The sequence below is a fragment of the Bos mutus genome, chromosome 4 (genome assembly GCF_027580195.1).
Source record: "Bos mutus isolate GX-2022 chromosome 4, NWIPB_WYAK_1.1, whole genome shotgun sequence".
In the NCBI taxonomy this organism is placed as follows: Eukaryota; Metazoa; Chordata; class Mammalia; order Artiodactyla; family Bovidae; genus Bos; species Bos mutus.
In genome coordinates this window covers 86,659,479-86,686,498 of record NC_091620.1, presented here as the reverse complement: position 1 = coordinate 86,686,498, position 27,020 = coordinate 86,659,479, and the positions used below count along the sequence as shown (strand labels likewise).

Here is a 27,020-nt window from a genome sequence, read left to right as displayed (position 1 = left end):
TTGCCAGATAACACCTGAAGTGATCAAAGTGAACATTACAATTAATGGGACAAACTGACGTGCACAACTTGACAGGTGCATTGTGAAGACCATGGATGCCAAAGATGCATAATCTAAATCTAACGAAACACTTAGGTCTGCATTAAGGAAATTTTATAAAATAGCTGTAAGCCAAGGTAATGAAAGTCAAGGAGGGACTGAGAAAATATTCCAGAATGAAGAAGCCTGAAGAAATATGAGTAAGGCAATGATAATTTTGAACTGCATCCTTGTCACTTAAAGGACATTATTGGGACATTTTTAAGGCAAAATACGAATAGAACCTAAGGATTAGTAGTATGCAGCAATACTAATGTCCTAATTTTGGTTATTATATTGTGGTTAAGTAGAATGTCCTTGTTTGTAGGAAATAAAATAATTGGGTGGTGGGGCATCAAGTCTATAATAAAGTCTCAAGTGGCTCAGGAAAACGTTCATGTAACTCTCCCACAGTTTTTTTTTTTTTTTTTCCCCCAAAAGAAATTAAAGGAATTTAAAAAATATATATACTAGATTGCACCAGTTATTCTCAGCGCTCTGTAGATTCCACTGTGTTCAAAATCCAAAGTATATGAGCAAAAACAATGGCTGATCTTTTTATTTTAAACTACCAGGGACAAACCTGTAATCCAACAGATCTATCGACTCACTGCAACCAAGAAGACGGCACACTAGAGGAACTGTAGTGTGTTTCACCACACAATGGAAAAGGTAGTTGTAGGAATAGTAGGAAAGGTGGAGTTCAGGTAAAATCTAAATGAAACAGTTTTGATACTCCCAAAGCATAGCAGAGCAGTGTAATGATGCATCAACACCAGATCTGGAGTGAGAAGTGGATGTAGGGTCATGTTTCTTTGGAAACCACAAAGTTAAGACGATATGAACTTGTTTTTTTCCAGGAATCCCCCTATCCGCAGCTCTGCACCTGGTTAGAAACAGAAGCTGCTTCTCTGTGTCAGGTGTCTTAGATCCTCTAGGCAACGAGTGGAATGTTTCATTATTACTGATAAAAGTTCACATAGCAACGTTCACGTGGGTTTTCAAAGAACAAAGTTTCTCTGTTTAAGAATGTAGTACTCACCCAAAGATGCCGGTTGTTATGATACTTTTTAGTTGCACTTTGTCCTTAAATCTGTTTCCTGTAAACGTTTCTACTGGCTTACATTGTTACCCATCCTAATGAACGGCTGGCCAGGTTTTAATTAAGCAGTTACAAATGAAAATACGACTATGCTTCTCAAATCACAGCTAATACTCCTCCCAGGGCTGAAGTCCTTAGTTTGCCTGACCAACTTTCTTTCCTCTCATTTGAGATCTCAAGCCTACATCGAACAAGACCCTGCATCAAGCTCTTAAGCGCCTTTCTCCGCAAAACCGTTCAAGCATCCCGCCCTCTCAACGTTGCGCTCAGGGCGTGCCAGGCGGGCCCACTCTTCTCAAATCTTATTGGGTAAAATCCTCGCCTCTCATCACACTATGGGCGGGACAATAGAGAAAAGGCCTTTACCAGGCGCAAGAAGATGACATCACAGTAGCGGAGCCGGGACCTCTGGTTGCTCTGGGCTCTGCTCGCTGAGGGTGCCAAATGAAGACCGCTCCGTTCGCGACACCGTCGCCATGACCATTTGTCAGTTCTTCCTTCAAGGCCGCTGCCGCTTCGGAGACCGGTGCTGGAACGAACATCCCGGCCCCAGGGGTGCCGGCGGAGGACGGCAGCAGCAGCCCTCAGGTAATGTTTTCCTCAATCCTTCGCAGCTAGCCGAGCAGGGGAAGGCCTGACGTGGGGCCGGGCGGGCGAGGATCCGGCGTCCCTCCTGGGGCCGGCCGCTGGGCACAGCGCCGCGGCGTACCAGTCAGGTGACGCGGACGTGCCCGCGCCGTCCCCTCGCCCGCCCCGCCCACTGACGTTTTCGCCCTTTGATTAGGAATTACGGCTGATTTTGTTAAGTGGGCGGCAGCTTATTCATGGTTACAGTGAAAAACAACGAATTTTCAAGTCGTAATTACGTATTAAAACTACCTAGTCTTTGCACGGCAGTGGTTTCAGAATTGGCGTAAGTCGACCTAGACGCCTCCTTGCTGTAACATTGTACTATTCCGGGTACTTGTTTTTCCCGTTGATGCTTTTAATGTCATTTTTTTTCTAAACTTATTTCTAGGGAGAGGCTAGTAAGTGGGGCCAGAGTCACGGCTCTTTGGGGAAGTCGAGAACTCCTTTGAAAATCTAATAAAAGCTGCTGCTGCTGCCGCTAAGTCGCTTCAGTCGTGTCCGAATCTGTGCGACCCCATAGACGGCAGCCCACCAGGCTCCCCCGTCCCTAGGATTCTCCAGGCAAGAACACTGGAGTGGGTTGCCATTTCCTTCTCCAATGCATGAAAGTGAAAAGTGAAAGTGAAGTCGCCCTGTCATGTCCGACTCTTCGCGACCCCATGGACTGCAGCCTACCAGGCTCCTCCGTCCATGGGATTTTCCAGGCACGAGTACTGGAGTGGGTTGCCATTAGGCTACAGAGCCGTAAACCTCATAAATGCACATGCTTATAAAATTGGAGGTAAAATCGGGAGAGTGGGCTGCTCAATTAAGAACTCTGAGCTCTAAGGTAAAGGTATGCAGGACTATGGTGACCTGCCTTCTGGGCCTAAGTCATTGTCGAAATTGGAGTATTTCACTAAATCAATTGTGGATAATGCAACTGTCTTCAAGGAGAGGAGGGATCCGATGTGAATCTATAGTACAATGCAAGGTTTTAGAGGTCAGATGAATAGTTAGACTTTCTTAGAACTGAGACTTAGTTCTTAAAAAGTACCACAGGATACTGATCGCCTCTCCCTTCTCTTTCCTCCTGTACTGCAATTCATCTGACGTTTAAACCTTTTGTTGCATTGTGGTTTCACTTTTATAGCTCTTCCAGATGACAGTCTTTTTGAATTACCCACAGTTAGTCTAGTGAAATACTCCAAACCAAAAATTAGGACTCGGGATCAGACAAATGTGAGTATTTCCAGGAACAACAAAATGTAATATTTAACATTCTGTGGAGACTTACTCTAAATATAGTACAGAATAAATGTTGAATGGATAGATTTATGGGTTTTAAAAGAGTAAATAAAACTAGTTAAATAAACAGTGTACCTAATGCCCAGAAATAAATAAATGCTTGCAGAATCAGGAAGTATGAAGGCCAAAAGCTATATCCAAATGATGGAATGAATTTCTTCAGTTGTGAAGGAAAAAAGATCAAACTCTAGAAAAATACAATATTGTTAACCCTTACTTGCAGGATCTGGTCTAGCAATGTTCCCCCTTTCCTCTTTGGTTTTGTTAAGTAGTTTTAGAATTGGGAGATGAATTTTTTAAAGTAGTGTATCTCCCATCACTCCAGTTTTATTGTACATATTTAATAGCATATCTCCTAATTCAGTTAGAAACGTGGTGAATTATCTTGGCCCCAACTGAGAAGTGATGAATAAATGATATAGTTGAAGTGATAAGATTTTTTTTTAAATATAGAGACAGAAAGGAGAAAGTCCTGTTGGCTCATTTTGATAGTTATAAGAATACTAAAAATATGGTTATAATAGAGGAAGTCAATGCACTTTATTCATATGTAAACTACCGCTACAATTCTCATATGGAAAATAGGAGGATAGGTTTTCTTTCTCAGAATACTGAGTCAAATAGATTTACCCGTCTATCAAGGACAGAAGGTAGAATCTAATTTTTTCAATAAACTTCTTAATACATTGGTCTTTTTTTCAGATTTTACTACTATATAGGGCCCAATTGGGGAGCAAAGAATGATACAGATACAGCTTTTTATCATGAAGGAGCTTATGATATAGGTTACATGCCTTCTGTCCACTCCATTATCAAACAATTGTTTAATAAACTTACATCATAATTTTTCTGTGGATTTACAGTCCTCCCAGTCTTGTTAAACTAGATCATTGTGTGATTTGTTGCTACTGTGTGTGTGTGTTTGTGCGCTCAGTTGCTCAGTCGTGTCCGACTCTTTTGCAACCCCACGGGCTGTAGTCCTCCAGGGTCCTCTGTCCATGGGATTTCCCAAGCGAGAATACTGGAGTAGGTTGCCATTTCCTTCTCCAGGGCATCTTCCCGACCCAGGGATCAAACCTGCATCTCCTGCACTGCAGGCAGATTCTTTACTACCAGCCAAGCCCCTTTGTTGATATTACACTTAATTCTATAAATTGAAAATGAAAAGTTTTGTAATTTAAAATGAGTGGGCATGTAGTGCCTGTCGAATCTTTACATAATATCTGCATATAATAAGAAAAAATATAATGAAATTTTTAGAGATTGAAAACATGAGTTGCTAGTAAAATTATTTATTTTGTTGTTTATTTCAGGTAGTAACAGAAGAGGATGGAATACCACCAATCAGAGATATTCCAGTGTTATCCAGCCATCCAGTTTCTCCAAGCCTACACCATGGGGGGGCAGCAGAGATCAAGAAAAGCCATCTTTTGCTACTTTTGATTCTGGAGAGTCTGCTAGCAAGAACAGGGGATTTGGCTTATCTCAGAACCCATTTGCTTCACCTGGCTCTGATGACCAGAAAGATGATAAGAAGCTTCTGTAAGTGAAAACCTTCAGAAAAATTACCACCCATTTGCTTATTTTTTTCCAAAAGCACCTATAATATTTCCTTAAAAAAGAAGTGATCCTATTACTTTATTAAATTGTTATAAAATCAAAATAAGCAAAAGAAAAAGCATCCATGATCAGAGGTAATCTCTGTTTTGCAGGTGTCATGCTAGACTTTATTTCAACTTAAAATGTGATTCTTCTATATCAGTGCAGTGTCTTCTTGGGGATAATTACTCTTTTTCCACTTTTCTATCAATGATACTAAACTGTGAATATCTTTCTAAGGTAATCCTGCTTATGTTAAATTATGAGTTCTTTACAAAGTATGAGGTGATTTAAAGCAGTTTTTGATTTTTGAGGTCACTTACAGCATCTTGTATTTTTCTTTCTATAATAAAACTTTTACTTCAGTTACTTCATGCAAACATTTGACTTCATTGTTGTGGAGTACATTTCTTATCATTTATTAAGAACATTTGTAGTTCTCAAAATTCTACATTTGTAGAATTTATGACTGGTGCTGAAACAGTGCCTGGCTGTATATAAGTAAGTGTTCCCTCAGCTCCCAGCAACTAGGACAGTGCTTAAATATATTCATTAGTCTTTTATATCCCATAATTAAATTAGAACTAGTTGTAAACGTTTTGAGCCATGTATCATATACAATTGAGTAAGTAAAATAAGACAAATGAAACATTCCTTCCTATATTTGATGTTATTGTAAAAATCTGAAATTTTAGTATTATTTTATTATCAACTACCATTCTTACTTCATTAATTGTGCCATCCTGGGTAAGAGGGAAATATTTAATTTAGAGCTGAATATATCCATGACTCTGCTAACAAATTAACCATGGACATGAGTCTGTTCCGTTTTTGCAAAATGTGAGAATTAGACAAAATGATCTCTGAAGTCCTACCTACTTAAATATTTTATGGTTCTTTATTACTTACTGGTTCTTTCTTTCTCAGTTAAATGATCATTGATGTTAATTATAATGAACAGAGAAAATTAAAGGTAATATTGTGTATTTTAAAATGTTAAGTTAGTATTGTGTATTTTATATTTCAGTTCTTTAAGATGTATATAGTACTATAGTGAGTTCTCAATAAATATATTGGTTAATGGTTCAGTGTACTGGAAAACCAAAATTATAAATGTCTTTGATATTATAATATTTATAATCATGAAGTGCAGCTCATATTTTTGCAAACTTCTGCTTTGAAGGACACTTCAGAAAATATAGTGGAAAATCTAAAATTATATATTTTCTATAACAGTCACTGAAAATTATCAATGATAAATTTTACCAAGCAGAAGAAAAAGATCTTTTGCCATTTTTATTTTTTTAGGGAAGGAATTGTTAAAGATATGGAGGTTTGGGAATCATCAGGGCAGTGGATGTTTTCTTCTTATTCTCCGGTGAAAAAGAAACCGAATATTTCAGGTAACTAGAAATTATGTGTTTTTAAAATGTGTTTTACCGCTATTATTTTCTAAAACCAAGACCAGATCAAAAAAAGAAATTAACGAAAAATTTAGCTACAGTTAGGGGAGTTTGGACATTGTTTAAAATACCTGAATATTCTACCAGAACTTTGTAATTCAGAGATTGAGGTTGGAAGATATAGTTCAAGATATATTGATCCCTTGGGAAAACCAGTAAAATGAGGACTTGCCACTTGCCACATTTCTAATTCTGTAAGCCTAAGAAGAGGCTCTACTTCCTTGGTTCCCTGTAAATGCTACTTCGGAACCTTTAGCTGCCTGCAGAGAATAGAAGAGTCATATTATACCTGCCATTGGGCTTTGACTCTGTTCTCTTTCTTTCCTCTTTTTTTCTAAGGTTAGTTATTTTTAATAAAGCATGTTGATACCTCTTCTGGAGGTAATGTTTGAAGTTAGGGAGCCTTAGAATGCTCCTTTTTTCCCCACTTTCTTTTGTCCATAGCTCATTTGGGGCTGAAAGCTAGACCATCACAGTTTTCTAAGCCTGCTTTTGAGTGGTCCTAGGCCCTATGAAGTTGAACAGGAAGTCATTGGAAAATGAGGGCCCTTTCAGTCTCTCAGAACTCTGGAATTTCTGTCTCTGCTCTACCTGCTCATTCTCTGTGAGTATTTGTGTCACACCACTCCTTAGTCATTTATTTACTAATCATTCAGCAAATACTTATTGAATTTCTTTTTTGCCAGGCCTCATTCTAGGTGGTAGGGATATAGCAGTGAGTAAGATAGCTAAGATCCATCCCTCATGAAATTTATGTTCTTGAGGGATGGAGGCAATAAGCAATACAAATAAATAATTTTAAATAATGATTTTTCTGTAAAAGTAATAAGTGTTAAGCCTTTTTTAAAAAGTTCAGAATTGGACATGATGCCTAATGTCCTAAAGCGGTGGTTCTCAATGTAAAATACAGATCCCTCAGCAGCATTGTTAGATAAAATATAGGACATCCAGTTAAATTTAAATTTCAGATAAGTAATGACATTTTTAGTATATGGATATCCCATGTACTATTTGGGACATACTTACACTTTTTTGTTTTTTGGCTTTGGCCTTACCATATGGCTTGTAGGGTGTTAACATTCCCTGACCAGGATTTGAACCCAGGCCCATGGCAGTGAAAGCATGAAGTCTTAACCCTGGACTGCTAGGATATACTACCTTTTGAAGTATTTGTTTGTCAGAAATTCCAATTTAATTGGGCATCCTTTTTTTTTTTTTTTTTGCTAAATCTGGCAACCCTATTCCTGAGATCCTTTTTAGGGGCTATACAAGTTTAGAAATATTTTCATAATAATACTAAGACATTAATTGCCATTTTCACTGTGTTGACATTTATACTGTTGGTGTAAAGCTGTTGATGAGGTACAGGCAACAAACTACTAGCAGATTATAGTAGTCAATAAAAAAAAATTTTAATGACATCTTCACTTAAGAATGTCCCTGATGAAGAGGTAAAAGTTATTAATTTTATAAGCGTACACCTTTTAAGTATTCTGTGTGCAAATGGGGAGCACACATAAAGTAATGTTAACAAATACAAATTTTTTTTCTAGTAAGATGACATGTGCTAACATTTGGAAATTCTGGATAACTCAGTGAACCAATATTTTCCAAATGACCAGTGTGTGAAGTTACATGGTTGAAAAATGCATTCTAAGTGAAGTGATGTGAAAGGCGCTCAGTTGTGTCCGACTCTTTGTGACCCCATGGACTATACAGTCCATGGAATTATCCAGGCCAGAATACTGGAGTGGGTAAACTAGTTAATAGTTTGGTTCATTAATATGATATCATTAATATGATTTGAGTCCACATTATAGCTAACCTTTAAGAAACTGTTGCCTGTCAAGTTTTGGTATTGTACCAAAGAAGAATATCCACAATTATCTAAAAAGACCATTAAAGTCATCCTTTCCCAGCTACATATCTGTGTGAGAAGTTTTTCTTTATATACTTGAACCAGACAATGTACTGAAACAGATTGAAGCAGATTAAATAGCAGAAGCAGATATTATAATACAGCAGTCTTCCATTAAGCCATGCATTAAAGAGATTTGCAAACATAAAACAATGGCACTTATATCACTAAATTTTTATTTTTTGTTTTGGAAAATAGTTTTTTTATTCATGTTGACACATTGATTTCTTATTTTTAAATGAATTAATATTTTCTACACTTTTCAGTTTTCATTTCAAATATGGTGAATATTGATTTATGTAACCTATGTAAGCAAAAGGTCTGGAATCCTTAATTATTTTTAAGAATGTAAAAGGGTTCTGAAGTCAGAAAGTAGGAGAATCACTGTCTTTATAATGAATTAATTTTTCCTTTGCCACTAGAATGATACTGTATTTATACTTATCTTTGAAAGAATTGAGAAAATAGTCACCCACATCATTTTCTGTCTTTGTGGTTCACCATGAGTGACTGATGGAAGGAAGAGAAAGTAACCAGAGGGACAGTGTTTCTTTACTTAGAGTGGTTATCTCTTTTTAGGAAGCAGTATTGAAACTGAGTCCTGAATGAAGAGATGTCTCTTCTGGGAAGATTTGGGGGGGGAATGTGCAGAGCCCCTTGTGCAAACCGGATTGGCATACTTGTAGATTAGTGAGGCCTGAATAGCTGGAGGAGAGTAAACAAGAGAAAGAGTAATATAACATTAGGCCAGAGAGAGGCAGCCAGGGGCCAGATCATGTTGGGCCTAATTGCACTAGGAAGCCACAGAGAGTTTTGAGCAGGAGGAGGGATGTGATCTGATTAGAAAGAGCTCACTTAGACTGTTAAGTGAAAAGAAATGGTTTGCTGGGAACAGGGGTTGGGGGCACAAAATAGAGGAAGGGAAATGAGTTAGGAGACAGCTGCTGTTGACTGAGAGTTACTTGCAGTGGAGACAGAATGGGTCAAATCCATGTTTTGGAGCTAGAACTGGCAAGAGGCTTATTAATTAGATATGGGCAACAAGAGAAATACGAGGTGATTCTTGGTTTTGTGGCCTGAGTAGTTTGTAAAGATGGTAAAGATAAGTTGTTAGAGAGCATCGAGGGATCTGATTTGAATGTTTTAGGTTTTTTTATTCGAAGGTAGGAGTCTTTGGAGTTAGTGGTATCTGGTTACCAGTAAGTCTCTGTAGAAAAAAATTCTGAACATTTTTCTTTCTTCTTTTTTTTTTTCCTCAAAAAGTTTTCCTATTATGAAAGTTATTATCTGTTGCCATAGAAAATTTGAAAAATACAGAAATATGTAAATAAAATAAAGATCAACTGATCTCAGAGATAACAGCTGTAACATTTTAGTGTATTTCTTTCAAAACATGTATGCACTTATTTCTTATTATATATATAATTAGCAGTCATAACCTAGTGTTGCAGAAGCCTTGTTGTTTTCAGTGTGTCTATTACTAGAAATACTAGAATGAACATCTTTTTTATGTAACACCCTTTGTTTACATGTTCAATCATTTCCCGAGGTCAGATTCTAGAAATTCTGTTAGAATCAGAAGGTATGAGCATTTGTAAGGCCTTTGACATTTATTGACAATTTTCCTCCCAGAAAAGTTTTACCATGATTTCCATAATGGCAACTTAGAAGAATGTCCATTTCACCACATCCTTAATAATGATTGTCCATTTTTAATTTTTGCCAATCTGATAAATAAAACATTGTGTCTATTTTAAGTTGTATTTTTATTAAAAAAATTTTTTTTTATCTACTTATTTTTGCCTGTGTTGGGTCTTCATTACTGCACAGGGGCTTTCTCTAATGCAGTGAGTGGGAGTTATTCTCTGGTTGCGGTGCATGGGCTTCTCATTGCAGTGGCTTCTCTTGTTGAAGAGCACATTTTCTGGAACATGCAGGCTTCAGTGGTTGTGGCGTGGAGGCTCAGCGGTTGTGGCGTGGGGGCTCAGCGGTTGTGGCGTGGGGGCTCAGCGGTTGTGGCGTGGGGTCTCAGCGGTTGTGGCGTGGAGGCTCAGCGGTTGCAGCTCAAGCGTTCTACATCTTGGACTCAGTTGTTGTGGCACATCAGTTTAGTTGCCCTGTCTTCCCTGACCACCAAGGAAGTCCTAAGTTGTAATTTTAAATTGAACTTTTCAATTTCATTTATATACTGGCTACTTGAGTTATTTTGTGAATTGCTTGTTCATTATCTTTGCCCATGTTAGCTTATTTTTCTTACTGATTTGTAAGAGCTAATTATACATTCTCATTAACTCTTCTGTCATATATGTTGCAGTTATGGTATTCCTAGTTTACTGTTTGCCTTTTAATTTTGCTTGTTACAGTTTTTGACATACAGAATTTTTTTTATAAGTTCAAATGTATATGGAATCAACTCTCTTTTTCTTTTCTGTATTATTCCTTCCACTCCGTTTATCTTTAGGAAATTTTGCCCCTTCAAATATTAATAATGAACTATATTTTATTCTAATTTTATACTTTATTAAGTAGAGTCTAGTTTTTTAATTCTTTCCTTATGATTATGAAATTTTTCTAATGATCAAGATTAGCATATTTTCCTATCTAGCACTTCTCATTTTACTATACTATCAAAAGTATTGGTATTTAAAGATTCCAATTGATTCCTCACTTCAGGTTTTACAGACATTTCACCAGAGGAGTTGAGACTTGAATACCATAACTTCTTAACCAGCAATAACTTACAGAGTTATGTAAGTTTGTTTCCTATTCATCTACTAACAGATTAGCTGTTAATTATTGTCTTCTCTATAGTGGCTCACTTGTGTGTTGGCAAAGTGGATGAGGTCTTTTTTTTTTTTTTTTTTTTCAGAAAACTATATTCTAAATTATTTTCTTTACAATTGGTTGGTTATCTAAAGTGATGAGAGTATACTTTGACTATAGTAACTACCAGTGCTTTTATTTTTATTACCAATTATTCAGCAATCAGTCCCAGAAATCATACCCTTTCATCATTTGACAGACATTTATGGTGCATCTCGTACATGCAGACACCATGATGAATGCTAGAAAAACAAATAAATGCAGTGTTGGGTGCAGATTAGCCTTCTCATGTATCAAGTATCAAAAAATTGAGAAACTGGGTGAGAATAAGTTTAGTGCTTAAAGGAAATGACATAAACTCTGTATTTTCTATTGTCTACTGTCAGTATCATATCAACCAGTACACATGTTTGTCTCCCATCCAAATATAACTATTAATAACTCTGTGCTGCCAGGTACTTGGGATCTTAACTAGGTTATACAAGGAGCTGGAGAATAGGGAAAGGGAAAGGGGTCTACAGCAGGAGTGTCTGGCAAGTAGGGGTAGGTCAATGAAAATTTTAGAAGTTATGGGCCATAAAAATGTTTTATAATTTTATTGTGACTTTGGAAATAAAGACATGAAGTTGTTGAAGAGCTTAACTTAAACACTCAATACTGACATGTTATTTTTCTGTCATCTTTCTTCAGCTAAATTCTGTCCAGCAGTTGATAAATCAGTGGAGGAACAGGGTGAATGAACTGAAAAGTCTAAATACATCAACTGCAATAGCTTTGGTGAGTATTGGAGAATCTTCTACAAGGAAGTATCTTATCTGTTGCCTTTTTGAAGAATTTCATTTTGGATTTGTGAAACAAAGCTAAAGAATTATGATACACATTCTCAAGAACCATAATATATTATCATTTAGAGTCAAGGTTCTGGAATTCCTTTCTCTCTGTTCCTTAGTCAGAAAAGCACAGATAATTATGCTTTTCTAAAACTATTCTTAGGATTAGGTTCTTAATTTTGGTAGTACTAGTTTTGAAAATTTGGAAATATTATATAATATAAATTCAAGTATTACAGGTTTCAGCATTTAAAAAGAAATTGCTTTGAAAAATTATATGAATGCATATTTATTTATTTATTTATTGACTTCATTGGGTCTTAGTTTTGGCACATGATATCTCCATTTCAGCACGTAGGCTCTCTGGTTGAGGCATGTAGGCTTATTTGCCTCATGGTGTGTGGGATCTTAGTTACCCAACCAAGGATCGAACCTGCATCCTCTGCATTGGAAGGCAGATTCTTAACCACTGGACCACCAGGGAAGTCACATATAGACTAGTACACACTTTGGTGACTGGAGGACACTTACCATATGTTCCTGTCTTATACAGAAATGCTGTTAGGAGGTATATACGCACTTGTCCCCAAAAATACATGATACTACTGCAGCATATTCATTATCTCTGTTGATAAAGTTTATTTTTCTGCCCCCAAAAAGTGTTCTTAAGAGCATTATTTTTAAATAAAATATTTACATTTGGAATTTAATATTTCCAGTTTCCTAGGTGATTTTTCTTTGTACTTTCTGAAAAAGCTATAAGAGTAGTAGCTGCCTGAACTTAGTGAATGACTGAAAGTCCTAATACCCTACTCCTTAAATATCTGCTTCTAAATGACTAGACTCTTGTGCAAGCTAGTTTCTTCTGCCTTTCAGTTGTTGTCATGCCATTTGAATTCAGTAGGACTTCGGAGAAGGCAATGGCACCCCACTCCAGCACTCTTGCCTGGAAAATCCCATGGATGGAGCAGCCTGGTAGGCTGCAGTCCATGGGGTCACTAAGAGTCGGACACTACTGAGCGACTTCACTTTCACGCATTGGAGGAGGAAATGGCAACCCACTCCAGTGTTCTTGCCTGGAGAATCCCAGGGACGGGGGAGCCTGGTGGGCTGCCGTCTATGGGGTCGCACAGAGTCGGACACAACTGAAGTGACTTAGCAGCAGCAGGACTTCTTGGAAGTATTTTTTCTCTAGATGAGAGGTGGCCCACTATCACCAATGCTAATGTGTAAGGGGTAACTGAGTTCAGAGAACTACGGACCTTCCTTCAAGATTGGAAGTTCTGTGTTCTTTGACAGCTTCCAGGGGGCCCTTCTGTAATTGAGAATCTTGGATAGCCCACCTACAACTGGCTTACCATGCATCAATTCTTTATGTCCAATTATTCTTTTAATCCATTATATGGATATAATATGATTTGTTTATCCACATTCCTTATATGATAATTTATCACACAAGCTGAGAGAGAGAAGCTAGCCCCTCCCCCCCAAAAAAAAACCAAAAACTGTATACTATATGATTCTATTTATATGAAACTCCAGAAAAGACAAACCTCATTTCTAGTAATAAAAAGTGGATGAGTGGTTCCCTGGGACCAGAGGTTGGAAGAGGGTTGCCTGGAAATGGACACACGAGAACTTTTATGGGTGATGGAAATATTCTAAATCTTGATTGTAGTGATGGTTATAAATATATGAAAACCCATTGGAAAATAAATTTCTCAATGGATGCATCTTATTTTATGTAAACTATACCTCAATAAAGTTGAATTTTAGAAAATGCTGGGGACTTCCTTGGTGGTCCAGGGGCCAAGACTGCATTCCCAATGCAGGTGGCTGGGGTTCTATACCTGGTTGAGGAGCTAGATCCCACATGCCATAACTAAAGGATCCTGAGTGCCACAACTGAGACCCAGTGCAGCCAAATAAATAACTATTTTTTAAAAACAGTGCCAATAGGGTTTTCAAATGAGAGAAATAATATATGCTTGTATTAATGAGGAAGGACTTATTAGAGGTTAGGATTAAGTGAAAAGTTCATTGAAAAGGAGATTAAGATTTCAGTAAGCAGAGATGAAAGATATTTCTACAGCAGAAAATAGCAAGAACATAAAATATTTTAAGGGAATAGGGAATGTTTAATAGAGTTTACTGGTAAGCTTTTAATAATGTAATTGTGAATTAACTTCAAGTCAGGCATTTGAGTAAGTCAACTGGGGTAGCCTCTAAAGGTCCCTTACCTAATATCTAGGTTTCTTGGTTAATGCAGATCAACCTGTAGACACTGAAATCTAGAATTAAAAAGTATTTATGATTTTAATATGTGTTTATTGAAGAAATTTAGAAAATGTTTTAAAAGCATAAATAAAATTAAAAACACTCACAATTCATCAGCCAGACCATCACTCTGAACTCCTTGAGAACTCAGGGCCCATTTTTTCTATGCATATTCACTTGTGGGCATTTTTCTATGTTAAGCAATTGAAGACATTTTAAAGTGCACATTTGAAAAATTAAATTTGGCTAAAAGTGTACAGAAAAAGTACTTGAGTTATTCACTTGCCTACCTCTTTTTTAATAGCTGTCCGATTTACAGGATGGAGTGAATCAAGCAACACCTTCATTTGGATTTGGCAATAGGCAAACAGTAACATTTGGGTCACCAGGTAAGTGAAAAGTCATGCAAGACTTGATTGATTTAGAAAAATGGGATTTTATGGGTTTCAAATACAAAGCCTGAAGGTGTCTCTAGTGCCATGTTAAGTCACCCTTGCAAATTTTACCACCTTCCATAATAGAGCTTCAAAGAATTTGGCTCATCTAGCATTGTGAAATGGTGTTCAGAATGGGCACGTTCTTTGAAAGACCCTATGGCTCAGGTTTTAGATGTGTATTTTAGGAATGGTGTTTCTAGAGTTTCATAGGACTACATAGCTATGGTAACAGTACCTATGAGGACTTTCTTGTTCCTGTACATAACAGCGTAGTTTTGTTTTCAAGTGACAGCTCCAACAAGAGTAGAGGACAAGCTGAAGTGAAAGTCCACTCCCTAATCCCTGAGATTTCTCAAGAGCTACCTTCTTAAGTGAAGGTAAATTAGAGTGCAGATGAGATCAGTGTAGCAGAAAGACAGGCCAACAGGGTTTAGTGAGTTTGTCCTAACTTCTCATTTTCACTTTTCTTCCTTCCAATAAGTTTCTCATCATCTAAACATAGCAGAAATAAGAAAAAGAAAAGGTGGGGGCAAGGTAGTAATATAGCTACATTTTTTGACTAATAGTTTTTTTTTCTTTTTCTGGTTTTTGTAGGTTTTCCTGTGAATAACAGCAGCAGCAACAGTGCTCAGAATTTTAGTTTTAAACCAAGCCCTGGATTTGCTACAGCCCCTTCTGGAAGCCCTCCTGTGTTTGGGAATACTCCAGCGTTTGGAGCTGTACCCGCTGCCAGTTCTGCCATTGCTGCTGCTACTCCGACTTTTGGCCTTAGGAAACCCGAAATCACATCTGCTGCTTCATTTTCATTTAAAACCCCTGCAGCTTCTGGTTTTGGATCATCTGGATTTTCAGGATTTTCACCTTCTATGGCAGCAAGCCCTGTTGGATCTTCAGTGGCCCCAGCCTTTGGAAGTGGCAGTTCTGTAGCTGGTTTTGGTAGTCCAGGCTCACAGCCTCACACTGCTTTCTCTAAGTCATCCAGTGACACCTTTGGAAACAGCAGCATACCTACTTCTCTCTCATTCTCACTTGGCAGCACCTCAACAGATAATGCAATATTCACACCCAAGGATCAACTAACAGCAGAAGAACTGGAACAGTTTCAATCCAAGAAATTTGCTCTGGGAAAAATTCCATTAAAGCCACCACCTGTGGAATTTCTAAATATTTAAAAGGGCAATTTTAAATACAGAAAAAAACTGGCTTTTAAAATTGTTTTGAGTGGTTCATATGAAAGAGGAAGTATATATATATATATAAGTATATATATACACACACACACATACACATGTATATGCATATATATTGATATATATTTATAAGAAGTATAAATTTTCAATAACATTAGGAGTTCTTAAATTTAATATTTTTCCTTGAGTCTAGCTATTTAAGTAAAACAACAAAAAATAGCAGCAGATTTTTTTCTTTTTTTTTACTGTAATGATGAATGGAACTGAAAAAACTGTTAGGGTGCACTGAATAAAGTATTTTTCTCATTCTGTATCACTTTATACTGTCTTACCATTTAAAATTTTACCTTTAAACTTTTTTTTTTTAAGGAAAGAGGTAATTTCTAGAACCAGTAGGGAAAAAATGCTAAAGTGTTTAGTCTACCTACTGAATAAACATCAGTAGCATGGTGACTTTCTTTCGTGTACAGAAGATTCTCTTAAAGAGAGAAATATAATTTTTAAAGGGTAAAAGCTTTTATTTTTAGTACCTAAGAAGCATTTTCGCCTCATAATTTTTCCTCCTCAGTTTTGGCCATCTCATGAACCATTTGAGTTTTTGTCAACAGTTTCATACTAGTTTTTATCTTGGCCTAATTTTTATGTAATTCTGTTTTTTCCTCACATCGTCTCATCAAGTGGATGGATTGTAAGAGGACTAGAAATTATGATCTCATGTAGATGAAGAGCATTTGTATATATATATATCCTTTGTAGATGCATAAGACATTTCTGGAAGAATAAGAAACTTGCTAATAATGACTACCTCTGGGAAAAGAATTGGTGTCCAAGTTAGGAGAAATATTTTATATACCATTTTGAACTGTTTGAATATTTTACCAGGTACATGTGGTACTTTGTTTTTTTAATTAAAAGAAGATCACAAAAAATTAGGAAGCTTTTTCCAACTAAACATTATTGACAAGTTTAATGATACTTATGATCAAGCTAGTTTTTCAAGATGCATTTTTGAAAAGCATTTTTTTTTAAACAAGTATTCAAGATGCATCTTTTCTAGGCTTTTTTCTTTTCAAGTAACGGAGAAGTAACTTTATAACTGGAAAAAGGTCATTGAAGAGCAAGTCCAGGCTTTCTTCCACCTCCATTTACGTTATTAAGGTATGCTCATTCCTTTTGGTGTATTTCTTAAAACCTTTTTATAAAATGTTTATTATAACAACTTTGGAAACTTACAACAAGGAAATGAAAATTATCAGTAATCTCTTCCTTCCCCAAGAATAGTGTATACAGAGGGATGAGGACTCACCAGCTGTTTCTAGAGTTTGTATTAGAATTTTCAGATATGTTTGGGTCTCCCTGTGCCCTCAGATTGAAGGAGTATCTTATATATATGGTTGATCCAAACAGCCAGAGACATCATTAGTTGAAGCATATGTGTCAAGAGTTCTGTGTTCCCTTTTCAAACCTCAGAAAATTGTATAACTAGCACTGTGAGAACAGTTTCTTTACACAGATCAGGTACTGAACTGATTTTTAAGTGAAAATCTTACCTATTAAAGATATTTGCTCCACATGATTTTAGCATATATGCAAAGGATTTGGTCCTCAGAGGATCCAGATTCTCTGTTATACTTTTTGAAGAACTTTATGACTCAAACTAAGTTTTGGAACCCCAGCATTCCAACTAAGAGGTGTATGTTTGAAACCATCCTTGGTATAGAGATGGTAAATAGACCCTAAGTTCCTGCTTTGATTTCAAGTTCTTTATAAGGACTTTGCAGTGGTTTTTTTTTTTTTTCAACTTACAGTTGACTCCTAGAGTTCTCCTACCCTAATGGAATGAACCCTGTATAAAGGTAGATAAAGTTTCAAGACCCTAAAAAGGAGTGGAAGGGAAGAGGCAACCAAAAGGTGCAAGAGCAAGTACTACCATCTAGATTTATTCAATGAGGCAAGAACCAATTCTGACAGAGCTGGTCATATTAAAAGTATACTCCCGAATAAGCACAGACAACGCCATTTCACAGCTTCTACAACAGCCGCCTCTTTTCCCTAGGACTTAGAGGAAGGGACAGAATTGCATATAAGGTTTATATTACAAGTAAAATTATCTAACTAGCTTGATTATTTGATCACAGAAGGATAGAGGTATAACAGCTGAGAGCTAATTAGAAAGGGAGAGAGAAGCTGATATTAAAACTATTTAAAAGGTATAATATGATTTAGCTACAGAGTATGTATTGTTCAAGTATTGTTCATAAAAGTAAAAGAATCCAATCTGTTGTCCAACAACAGGAAATTGGTTAATCTGGTAGATTCATATATTGGAGTACAGCTTTTTTAAATGACCTGGGTTTTCATTCTGTAGTCAATGGGCAAAAGCTCATTATTTATTTATTATTTTATTATTATTACTCTAATTGCACTGACTGGGACACTCAGTACTGTGTTGAATAGTAGTGGTGAGAGGGGGCATCTTTGCCTTGTTTATGATCTTAAAGGAAAAACTATCTTTCATGATTGAATATGGTATTAGCTGTGGCCTTTTCATGGATGGCTTTTATTATGTTGAGGTAGTTTCCTTATTTTCCCCAGTTTGTTGAGTGTTTTTATCATGAAAAAATTTTTACTTTGTCAAATGTGTTTTTATGCATCAGTTGAGATGATCATATGGGTTTTGTTCTCCATTTTGTTAATGTTGTATATTTATACTGATTGCTTTTGTATGGTGAACCATCTTTGCATTCCAGATACAAATCCCACTTAATCATGTGTGAATACTTTTAATGTGCTGTTGAATTCAGTTCACTAGTATTTTGTTGAGGATTTTTGTATCCTTACTCATCAGGAATATTTGTCTATAGTTTTCTTGTGTCTTTTTTTTCTGGTTTTGGTATCAGAACAATGCTGGCTTCATACAGTGAGTTTGGGGATGTTCCCTCCTCTTCAATTCTCTGGAAAGATTGGTATTAATTCCTTAATTGTTTGATAAAATCCTTCAGTGAAGTCATCTTGTCCTGGTTGGGCAGTGTTTGATTACTGCTTCAATCTCATTATAGGTCTGTTCAGATTCTTTACTACTTGATGATTTAGTTTTGGTAGTTTGTATGTTTCCAGGAATCAATCCGTTTCTTCTAGGTTATCTAATTTGTTGATATTTAATTGTTCACAGTAATCTTTTATAATCCGTTTTTATTTCTGTGACATCAGTCATAATATCCACTCTTTTGATTCTAATTTAGTTATTAGAATCTTTTAGCTCTTTTTCTTAGTTCATGTAGCTAAGGATTTGCCAATTTTTGTGGTCTTTTTAAAAGACCATGTCTTAGTCTGCTCATGCCACCATAATAAAACACCATAGACAGGGTGGCTTAAAAAACAGACATTTATTTCTCTCAGTTTTGGAGCGTTGAAGTCCATGTCAGGGTGCCAGCATGGTCAGTTCTGGTAAGAACCCTTTTCTTAGCTTGCAGTTGCCTTCTTGGGTACTGCTGCTGCTGCTAAGTCGCTTCAGTCGTGTCCAACTCTGTGCGACCCCACAGACGGCAGTCCACCAGGCTCCCCCGCCCCTGGGATTCTCCAGGCAAGAACACTGGAGTGGGTTGCCATTTCCTTCTCCAATGCATGAAAGTGAAAAGTGAAAGTGAAGTTGCTCAGTCGTGTCTGACCCTCAGCGATTCCATGGACTGCAGCCTTCCAGGCTCCTCCGTCCATGGGAGTTTCCAGGCAAGAGTACTGAAGTGGGGTGCCATTGCCTTCTCCATTCTTGGGTACTGAGATGGCCTTTTCTTGGTATATGTGCATGAAGAAATAGATTTCTCTCTCTTCCTCTTCTTACAAGGCTACTAATCCCATCATGAGGTTGCCATCCTCATGACCTAATTTAAACTATCTCTCAAAAGACCCCCACCTCCAAATACCATCACTTTGGTGGTAGGGCATCAACATATGAATTTGGGTAAGGGACACAAACACTCAGTTGGTTTTATTAGTTACTGATTTTTTTCCACTTTTTCTATTCTCTATTTCATTTACTCTCCTTTCATCTTTATTATTTCTTCTGCTAAATTTAGTTTTTTTTTTTCAAGGTATAAAATTAGATTATTGATTTGAGATCTTCTTTTTAATGCAAGCATTTATCTCTGTAAACTTCTCTCTTATCACTGCTTTTGCCTAGGTTTTGGTGTGTGGTATTTTGTTTTCATTTGTCTCTAAGTATTTTCTAAGTTCCCTTGTAGTTTATTCTTTGACCCATTGGTTGTTTAAGAGTGTGTTGTTTAGTTTTCACATATTTGTATTTTTACCTTCTGCTGTTCACTTCTAGTTTCACTCCATTGTGGTCAGAGAAGATACTTGGTATGATTTCAGTCTTCTTAAATTTATTAAGACTTGCTTTGTGACCTAATATGTGGACCGCCTTGCAGAACGACCATGTGTACTTGAGAAGAATTTGCATCCTGCTGTTCTTGGGTGAAGTGCTCAGTATAGGTTTGGTTCAATTATTCTGTAGTGTTAAGTCCTCTGTTTTTTTATGGATCTCTTTGTTATATCCTTAACTGAAAGTGGAGTATTGAGCTATCCTTATTGTTACTATGTTTCTGTCTATTTCTCCCTTCAGTTCTGTCAATGTTTGCTTTATATATTTGGGAGTTCTAATGTTAGGTGCATGTACATTATAATTGTTATATCTTCCTGGTGAATTGACCCTGTTGCCATTATATAATGTCCTTCTTTGTCTCATATGATAGTTTTGGTTTTAAAGTCTATTTTATCTTAGTATGGCCACTTCTACTCTCTTTGGATTCCTGTTTTCATGGAATATTTTTCCATCCTTTTAGCCTATGTGTATCTTAGATGTATAGCATGCCTCTTGTAGATAACCTATTAGTTGGTTCTTATTTTTTATCCATTCAGCCAATCTGTGTCTTTTAATTAGTATATTTAACCTATTACATATAAAGTAATTACTGACAGGAAAAGACTTAATATTGCCATTTTGTTCATTGTTTTCTGTATATAACTTTTTTGTTCTTTTATTCCTGCTGCCTTATTTTGTGCTTTGCTGAGTTTTTTTTTTTTTTTTTTTGTAGTGACACATTTTGATTCCCTTCTCATTTCCCTTTGTGTACATTCTATAATTTCTCTGTGGTTACTGATGTAATTACATCAAGTGTTTTAAAGTTATAGTATATTTTAAACGTAATTTAACTTCAGTCACATAAAAACTCTATTTCAGTTCTGCCTCACCCACTTTATGTTTTTGAGACAGATTACCTATTTTAATATTGCATGTTTGTTAACATAGATATATAATTACTTTTTATGCTTCTTTTGTTTTTTAAATTCTGTACCAGATTTAAAAGTGATTTATGCACTTACATTCGAACACTACATAATTCTAAATTTATATTTTTACCTTTACGAAGGAGTTTTATGTTTTTGTCTTGTTTTTGTTGCTCTTTATCATCCTTCTGTTTTAACTTGAAGGACGCCCTTCAGCCTTTTTTTTTTTTCCAGCCAGTTTGTTTTCTGTTGATACCACAATGGTCAGATCTTGACCATGTACTTCACGGTGGTCACAACCATTCCTTTCGTTGCTGCTGTGTGGTTTTCAAATTCTCCTCATACATGTTGAGCTGGCAATGCACAGCACATATTTTCTTGGGCTGCAGTTCCAGGGGCTTGTGCTTTGTGCCCTTGTAGAATTTCCTGATTCTCTTTCTGAGTCTGGTTAATGGCAGTGAGAACAAAGGCAATAGATTTGCAAACAACTCGAGTCTTAGAGAGTTTGGATGCTGTGCTGCCTGGCAGTTCAGAGACATGCAGCTGGTACAGCTCCACCTTCAGGTCATCCATCTGTTTCAGCAACTTGTCTTTCTAGCCTGAAAGTCTCAAGACTTAATCTTGGCTATGGCTGTACAAGGTTGTTTTTAAAGTACAAAACAGAAGAAAGAAGACGTTTTCTTTACCCAGACATTAGTTTATGTTAAAAATTATTGCAGAAGAAACTCAGGAGGTCAGACTTCAATATTATTCATCAGATTAATATAATTTGATCAAATCAATAATACTCGGCAAATTAATATAACAAAATACCACTTCCTGTCCATTAAATTGGCAAAAATCAGAGTCTTGCAATGATGGTGTTAATGAAGATGTGGTATTTTGGAGACTGTTGTGAGCTGCTGACAGGAGTGTGGATGGGTGCAGGCACTTCAGAGGCAGTTGGGCAATATCTAGTAACATTAAAGATGATCATCCACTACAACCTAGAAGTTTTTACTCCTCTGCAAGGCCCTTGCTCCTTGAAGTGTAGTCCTAGGACCAGCAGCATCAACATCATCTGGGAACTTAATACATATGTAGAATTTCAAGCCTCATCCCACAGCTATCAAATCAGAGTCTCCATTTTTGTGAGATTTATGGGAGGATGGTATGCACATGAATATATGAGAAACTACTGCACGTGGGAAAAGGAGACTTATAAAACTAAATAGTAGTATTCACAGTAACAAAATATTCGAAACAACCAGAAGTTCATGCACAAGGTAGCAGATACACTTTGGTATACTGTGATACATCTGTGCAACTCGAGTTACACATATACACAGCCAAAAAGCACAGGTGGTATAATACACCCCTGAAAGTACAGAGTGTAAAACAATGCTATATATTGTTTATAAACTTATAAACATAGTAAAGGAATAACAGCCTGAGAAAATGAGCACCAGATTTAGAATAGAGTTTGTCCAGGAAAGAGGGGAAAAAAGAATGAGATTTAGAAGGCATATATAGGGAGCATTATACCTGTGATTCTTTAAAAATTTAAACATTTTGACAATAGTAGAATTTTATAGAGTGGGTGATGAGTACATAGCTATCCATTATATTATTTTCTATGTTTTTCCATATACTTTAAATAAATTTACAAATTTTTAAAGATTTAATTTAGAAGAAAGTCTTCTTTCCCACCCTAAATTGTATTATAAAGTAGCTTTTAGATTTCTGAAGTAATCACTATGAATTGGAAAAGACTCTGATGCTGGGAGGGATTGGGGGCAGGAGGAGAAGGGGACGACAGAGGATGAGATGGCTGGATGGCATCACTGACTCAATGGACGTGAGTCTGAGTGAACTCCGGGAGTTGGTGATGGACAGGGAGGCCTGGCGTGCTTCGATTCATGGGGTCGCAAAGAGTCGGACACGACTGAGCGACTGAACTGAACTGAACTTAACTGATGATACTTGTCATTCTAGTACTAAAGTACAAGGAGTACAACTGTTCTAAAGAGCAGCCAACTGTGGATGTAGACCATGTTATTTTTGCTGCTAATGAAATCCTGAAAGTAATTAAAATGTTTGTGGAGCAAAATGGAAATCATTTTTTATTTACTTGTTTGGGAAAGAGTATGTGTTTGTCTCTCTACTTATACCTGATGAGGAAGATAATCTAGAATCAATATGATAACCAGTTACCTTAAGGTTCTTTTCTCAACCACATGTTATCAACCAACTGGAAATCTATTCTTATTTACTTGGTCATGTATAATGTAAACAGCATTTAACCCTGTCAGGATTGAAACAGAGAAATAGAGGAATTATAATATTTGTGTGTGTGTGTGTGTGTGTGTATTTGTGTGTGTGTAAACACGGTAAGTATCAAGCTTTTTCATTTGGAAACCTTCTAGTGATTCTATATGACTCACACCTCCCCTACACTAAGAAAAAAAATCAAGAGAAGACATGACTTTACTGGAATTATTCAGAAGCTACTCAACTGAGGGACATTTATATACATAATTCAGTAGAGAAAACATAGAGTGCTGTGTAAGAAAAAGTTTGCTTGATTTACAGGAATTGATCATCAATATTAATGACCCACCAAATGCAAGTGTTACATTAAGGATTCAGTCCTAAAATCTATTGAGAAGGTTTAGAAACAGGCTATGAACGATTATCATAAGTTCTAAACAAAGTGTCAAGTTCCTCACCTGGAGCTCATCCTCAAAGATGAATGAGAATCAGTTCAGTTCAATCACTCAGTGGTGTCCTACTCTTTGTGACCCCATGGACTACATATGCCATCCAACCATTTCATCCTGTCATCCCCTTCTCCTCCTGCCTTCAGTCTTCCCCAGCATCAGGGTCTTTTCCAATGAGTCAGTGCTTCACATCAGGTGGCCAAAGTATTGGAGTTTCAGCTTTAGCATCAATCCTTCCTATGAATATTCAAGACTGATTTCCTTTAGGATTGACAGGTTGGATCTTCTTGCAGTCCAAGGGACTCTCAAGAGTCTTATCCAACACCACAGTTCAAAAGCATTAATTCTTTGGTGCTCAGCTTTCTTTATAGTCCAACTTTCACATCCATACATGACTACTGGAAAAACCGTAGCTTTGACTAGATGGACCTTTGTTGGTCAAGCAGTGTCTCTGCTTCTTAATATGCTGTCTAGTTTGGTCATAGCTTTTCTTCCAAGGAGCAAGTGTCTTTTAATTTCATGGCTGCAGTGACCATCTGCAGTGATTTTGGAGCTCCCAAAAATAAAGTCTCGCACTGTTTCCCCATCTATTTGCCATAAAGTGATGGGACCAGATACCATCTTAGTTTTCTGAATGTTGAGCTTGAAGCCAACTTTTTCACTCTCCTGTTTCACTTTAATCAAGAGGCTCTTTAGTTCTTCACTTCCTACCATAAGGGTGGTGTCATCTGCATATCTGGAGTTATTGGTATTTCTCCCAGCAGTCTTGATTCCAGCTTGTGCTTCATCCAGCCCAGCATTTTGCATGTAAGTTAAAAAAGCAGGGTGACAATATACAGCCTTGGTGTACTCCTTTTCCAGTTTGGAACCAGTCTGTTCCATGTCCAGTTCTAACTGTTCCTTCTTGACCTGCATACAGATTTCTTAGGAGGTAGGTCAGGTGGTCTGGTATTCCCATCTTTTTCAGAATTTTCTACAATTTGTGATCCACACAGTCAAAGGCTTTGGTGTAGTCAAAAAAGCAAAGGTAGATGTTTTTCTGGAACTCCTTTGCTCTTTTGATGATCTAACGGATGTTGGCAATTTGATCTCTGGTTCCTCTGCCTTTTCTAAAACCAGCTTGAACATCTGGAAGTTCACGGTTCACATACTGTTGAAACCTGGCTTGGAGAATTTTGAGCATTACTTTACTAGCATGTGAGATGAGTGCAATTGTGCGGTAGTTTGAGCATTCTTTGGCATTGCCTTTCTTTGGGATTGGAATGAAAACACTTTTTCCAATCCTGTGGCCACTGCTGAGTTTTCCAAATTTGCTGGCATATTGAGTGCAGCACTTTCACGGCGTCATCTTTTAGGATTTGAAATAGCTCAACTGGAATTCTGTCACATCCACTAGCTTTGTTCGTAGTGATGCTTCCTAAGGCCCACTTGACTTCACACTCCAGGATGTCTGGCTCTAGGTGAGTGATCACACCATCATGGTTGTCCGGGTCATGAAGATCTTTTTTGTATAGTTCTTCTGTGTATTCTGTGAATGAGAATAGAACCATGCAAATTCAAATGGTAGAAAATGAAAGTGAAAGTTGCTCAGTCATGTCCGACTCTTTGCAACCCCATTGACTATATAGTCCATGGAATTCTCCAGGCCAGAATACTGGAATTGGTAGCTTTTCCATTCTCCAGGGGATCTTCCCAACCCAGGATTGAACCCAGGTCTCCCGCCTTGCAGGCAGATTCTTTACCAGCTCAAATGGTAACATATATGCAAAAGCACAGTGGTGAGTACATCAAAATGCTACAGAGAAGTTAATGAGCCAGGAGTCTGTGGTAACTTCCCAGAAGAAATGAATTTTAATAGTTGTGAGAGGAAAGTGAAATTACAATGGGAAGGAGAAATAGCCAGAGGAGCCAGCTTCTAAAAAAAGAGAAGCTGAGCCTGGCAAGACTATATTAACTTTATGACACAGTTTGAAAAGATTATCTCTTTAAATAAAGAATCTAAACTTTAACTTGGACAGGTTAACTTTCCTAATCATCTTATCTATAGAATAGGTAATATACACCACCTGCTCATTGTGTGACCAATAATTTATGTAACATGCTTAGAGAAATTATGTTCAAAAATTCCATTAGTCACTAAAATTATGCTTGTTCACTATAGAGAATTCAGACCACATAGAAATACATAGAATGAAAAGTATACTCCACATTCCCGATAACATTGTCTTTAACACTTTTGTGTACATTTCTTCAATCTTTATTCCTTATACATAGTCTAATATTAACTATTGTTATCAATGCTATAATACTGTTTTGCATCTTTACACTGAACAGAATGTTGTGAAGAAACTTCCGTGTCAGTACATATAGGCTTACCTCACTGGTTTTTTTTTTTTTTGATAAGAAGTAGGTTTATCAATATAGGATACTTGTGAAGGATAGAAGCAGGCAGGCAAGAGAGCTCCTCCCCAAGAACTAAGTGGGCTACATTTTTATAACAAAAGGAAAAGTGGGTAGGGAGAGAAAACCACCTTCTTCTGCTTCCTTTGTAAAGCTATTGCAGGAAAATTGGTCCCAAGGGGATGGTCATGTCCCAGGTCTCTGACAAGTTCCTGGGATGGGCCCCCAAGTGAGAATCCTTGGCTTTACACAGGAAATAATTCAAGAGCAAGCCATAGAAAACAAAGCAGAGATGCACATTCCATGGGCAGCATGTGGGCCATCTTAGAAGGCAGGAGCAGCTTACTTCACTGTTTTTAAAGGCTATATAGTGTTCCATTGTGTGTCCATTCCTTAATTTACCTAACCAGGCCCCTATATATGAGCCAACAGTCTTTTACTAGGACATTCTAGAACATACATTTTTGCACTGTGAGAGTATTTTGTAAGAAATAGAAATGCCGAGTTGAAAGTGTGAAAAGTTTTCATTTTAATAGAGTTTGCTAAATTATTCTTTGAAATTTCTTATTGATTTATCCTTCCCCACTTTCCTTCCCACAATATAGGCCCAGAAAACAGAAGACAACCTATTCACATTTCAAAGCATAGTAGATGATGTATTTGTTATCATTGAAAATGCACATTGATAAGAGCCATGAAGACTGGGAGCTTGATCAGCAGTGTTTCCGTAAGTCCCTTCCAGTGAACCCCTGGACCAGTCCAGTATGGACATTGCTTCAGGTCTTACATGCTTTTTTTCATTGAAACAAGAGCTCCATATATATATATGTAATATACATGCATAAGCATACGTTATCAGATACATAATTGGTATTATTATTTTGAACACACTGATATCTGTTAGATCAATTAACAATAAGAAAAATAATTATTTTACTTCCAAAAACAAATAAACTGGGAACTTCCCGGATGGTCCAGTAGCTAAGATTCCATGTTCCCTATAC

At 36.9% G+C, this 27,020-nt stretch overlaps 1 protein-coding gene across 1 annotated transcript; it reads left to right on the top strand.

Moving 5' to 3' along the window:
* Window positions 1-1,635: 1,635 nt before the first annotated feature.
* Window positions 1,636-15,647, top strand: NUP42 (nucleoporin 42). Its single transcript, XM_005901254.3, has 7 exons — window positions 1,636-1,768; window positions 4,411-4,639; window positions 6,005-6,099; window positions 10,751-10,827; window positions 11,591-11,677; window positions 14,312-14,396; window positions 15,039-15,647. Exons 1-7 carry the CDS (start codon window positions 1,657-1,659, stop codon window positions 15,614-15,616), a joined length of 1,263 nt encoding a protein of 420 aa, XP_005901316.2. The 5' UTR covers window positions 1,636-1,656; the 3' UTR covers window positions 15,617-15,647.
* The last annotated feature ends 11,373 nt before the right edge of the window (window positions 15,648-27,020 follow it).